Below are 2,306 nucleotides of genomic sequence, written 5' to 3' on the forward strand. Positions count from 1 at the left end.
TTCTGAGAACTGATCCTGAGGTGATTGCCTCATTGAGGCTGAAAGAACTGTGTGGAAACTGCCTATAATGGCAGACAAGGGAGGGGTTACTTAAAACAAGCTGCTATAATTAAATAAAAGTCAACTTTTATAATGTAACATACAATTGTTAGATGTTCTAGACAAATTCACTCCCCTCCAGCCAAACAATATTATTCAAGGACAATATAAGGATAGGTGCTTCCCAACTCAAGCTCAAAAACCTTCACTGCATCAGCTGAAGCCTGGTGGAAAGCTACAGGAGCTCTGTAGCTCAATAAACAGCACTGGTTATGACCTCAAACACAGAAATTGAAGGCAGTTTCAAGACCTTGTGAAATCAATTCAAGTGAAGACAGCCATTTAGACAAAGTTTTTATTTTCCAGAGATCAGATCAACTTTGGCGAGTTGAAGAGGTCCATGCACTTCCTGAGGTGTTGTCTGAAACGACAGTACAATTAGTCATGCTCACCTGGTATACAGGTCAGAGAGTTCAGGTACTTATTACAAACAGTCTTACTTTTGGGATTGTCAAACACTGCATGCGTTAGGTGGGCCTGTAGTGAAAGCCACTTCCTTTAACACCATTATGCAGTCTGAACCAAAAGAGAAGGAAGATTAAGAATCACATTTCAGAATTACATAGCTGAGGGCTGAAATAATGTCAACCTACCCTGTTGAATCCACTTTAGATGCACCTTTAGCCTGGGGAAGAGGAAAACCAACTTGACTGGACCGGTAGCTCAGCACTTGGTGCTTAGGTTTAAAGCTAGGAACCTGATCCTGAGTCTTGGGTTTGTAGCTTGGCATCTGGGACTGAAGCTTGAGCAGATAGCTGGGCATCTGGTGCCGGGGCTGATACATCTGGGGTACTTCAGGCAGTGGCAGCTGTGGAACATTGGGCTGAGGCTCATATGACTGGGACACCTGCTGTGGCTCAGGAAACTCCTGGGGAAACACTTTGGGATGCTGGGGCTCCTTGGGCATGTATGACTGTGGCACTTGTGGGACCTGCTGGGGCACCTGGGCTGCCTGACGCTGGGGCTCCTTGGGCAAAAACAAGTGAGGCACATGGGATACCTGATGCTCCTGAGGCACTTGCAGCTCCTGCTGTGGCTCTTTTGGCCTGTACAACTGAGGCCCATGGGGTGGCTGATGTCGGGGCTCCTTGGACAGGAACAAGTGAGGAACATGGGATACCTGACGCTCCAGCAGCTCCTGCTGTGGCTCTTTGGGCCTGTACAACTGAGGCACATGGGGTAGCTGATGCTCCTTGAGCTCCTGTTGTGGCTCTTCGGGTCTGTACAACTGAGGCACATGGTGTACCTGATGCTCCTGAGGCTCATGGGGTAGCTGATGCTCCTTGGGCCTGTACAACTGAGGCACATGAAGTAGCTGATGCTCCTTGGGCTCCTGCTGTGGCTCTTCAGGTCTGTACAACTGAGGCACATGGGATACCTGGTGCTCCTGCTGTGGCTCTTCAGGTCTGTACAACTGAGGCACATGGTGTACCTGATGCTCTTGAGGCACATGGGATACCTGGTGCTCCTGAGGCTCCAGCAGCTCCTGCTGTGGCTCTTTGGGCCTGTACAACTGAGGTACATGGGGTAGCTGATGCTGAGGCTCCTTGGGCAGGTACAACTGAGGCACTTGCAGCCCCTGGGCTGGCTGATGCTGGTACAAGTGAGACTCGTGTGGCACCAGAGACTCCTGAGCTGGCTGAGGCTCTTGTGGTTCCTGGGTCAGCTGATGGTGGGGAAGGTGCAAGTGCGGCTCATGGAACACCTGCTGGGACAGTTGAGGCACTTGTGGATCCTGCTTGAGCACCTGGGCTTGCTGAGGCATCTTGGACAATTGAACCTGTGGCATATGGGGCAAGTATAACTGTGGCACCTGCGGGGGGACCTCTGGCAGGTGCCACTGGGGTGCTTGGGGGGACTGGGGCTGCAGCTTGGGCATGTAGCCAGACACTTGCAGCTGGAAATCATACTTGGGCACATGGGGCTGGTATATGGGCAGGTAGCCAGGCACCTGGTGCTCAGGCTTGGAGAGAGGCACCTGGGGCTGGTACATGGGCAAATAGCCAGGTACCTGGTGTTGGGGCAGGTGGCTGGGCACCTGGGGCTCAGGCTTGGAGAGAGGCACCTGGGGCTGGTACATGGGCAAATAGCCAGGTACCTGGTGTTGGGGCAGGTGGCTGGGCACCTGGGGCTCAGGCTTGGAGAGAGGCACCTGGGGCTGGTACATGGGCAAATAGCCAGGGACCTGGTGTTGGGGCAGGGGGCGG

General features: G+C 52.8%; 1 protein-coding gene across 2 annotated transcripts in view; it reads right to left on the reverse strand.

Annotated features, from left to right (window-relative positions):
• Nucleotides 1-380: 380 nt before the first annotated feature.
• LOC109957294 (adhesive plaque matrix protein-like) overlaps nt 381-2,306 on the reverse strand; it is a 2,952-nt gene continuing 1,026 nt past the window's right edge. The window contains exons 4-6 of one of the 2 annotated variants that reach the window (XM_020595050.1): nt 693-2,077; nt 540-615; nt 381-460 (exon numbers count right to left, since the gene is read on the reverse strand). In XM_020595050.1, coding sequence (XP_020450706.1) covers nt 567-615; nt 693-2,077 — 1,434 coding nt within the window. In that variant the 3' untranslated portion in view covers nt 381-460; nt 540-566. Of the gene's footprint in view, nt 461-539; nt 616-692; nt 2,252-2,306 lie in introns of both variants that reach the window. The other variant, XM_020595049.1, reaches the window with a different exon arrangement.

The sequence above is a fragment of the Monopterus albus genome, unplaced genomic scaffold, assembly GCF_001952655.1.
Source record: "Monopterus albus unplaced genomic scaffold, M_albus_1.0 scaffold26.1, whole genome shotgun sequence".
Taxonomy (NCBI): Eukaryota; Metazoa; Chordata; class Actinopteri; order Synbranchiformes; family Synbranchidae; genus Monopterus; species Monopterus albus.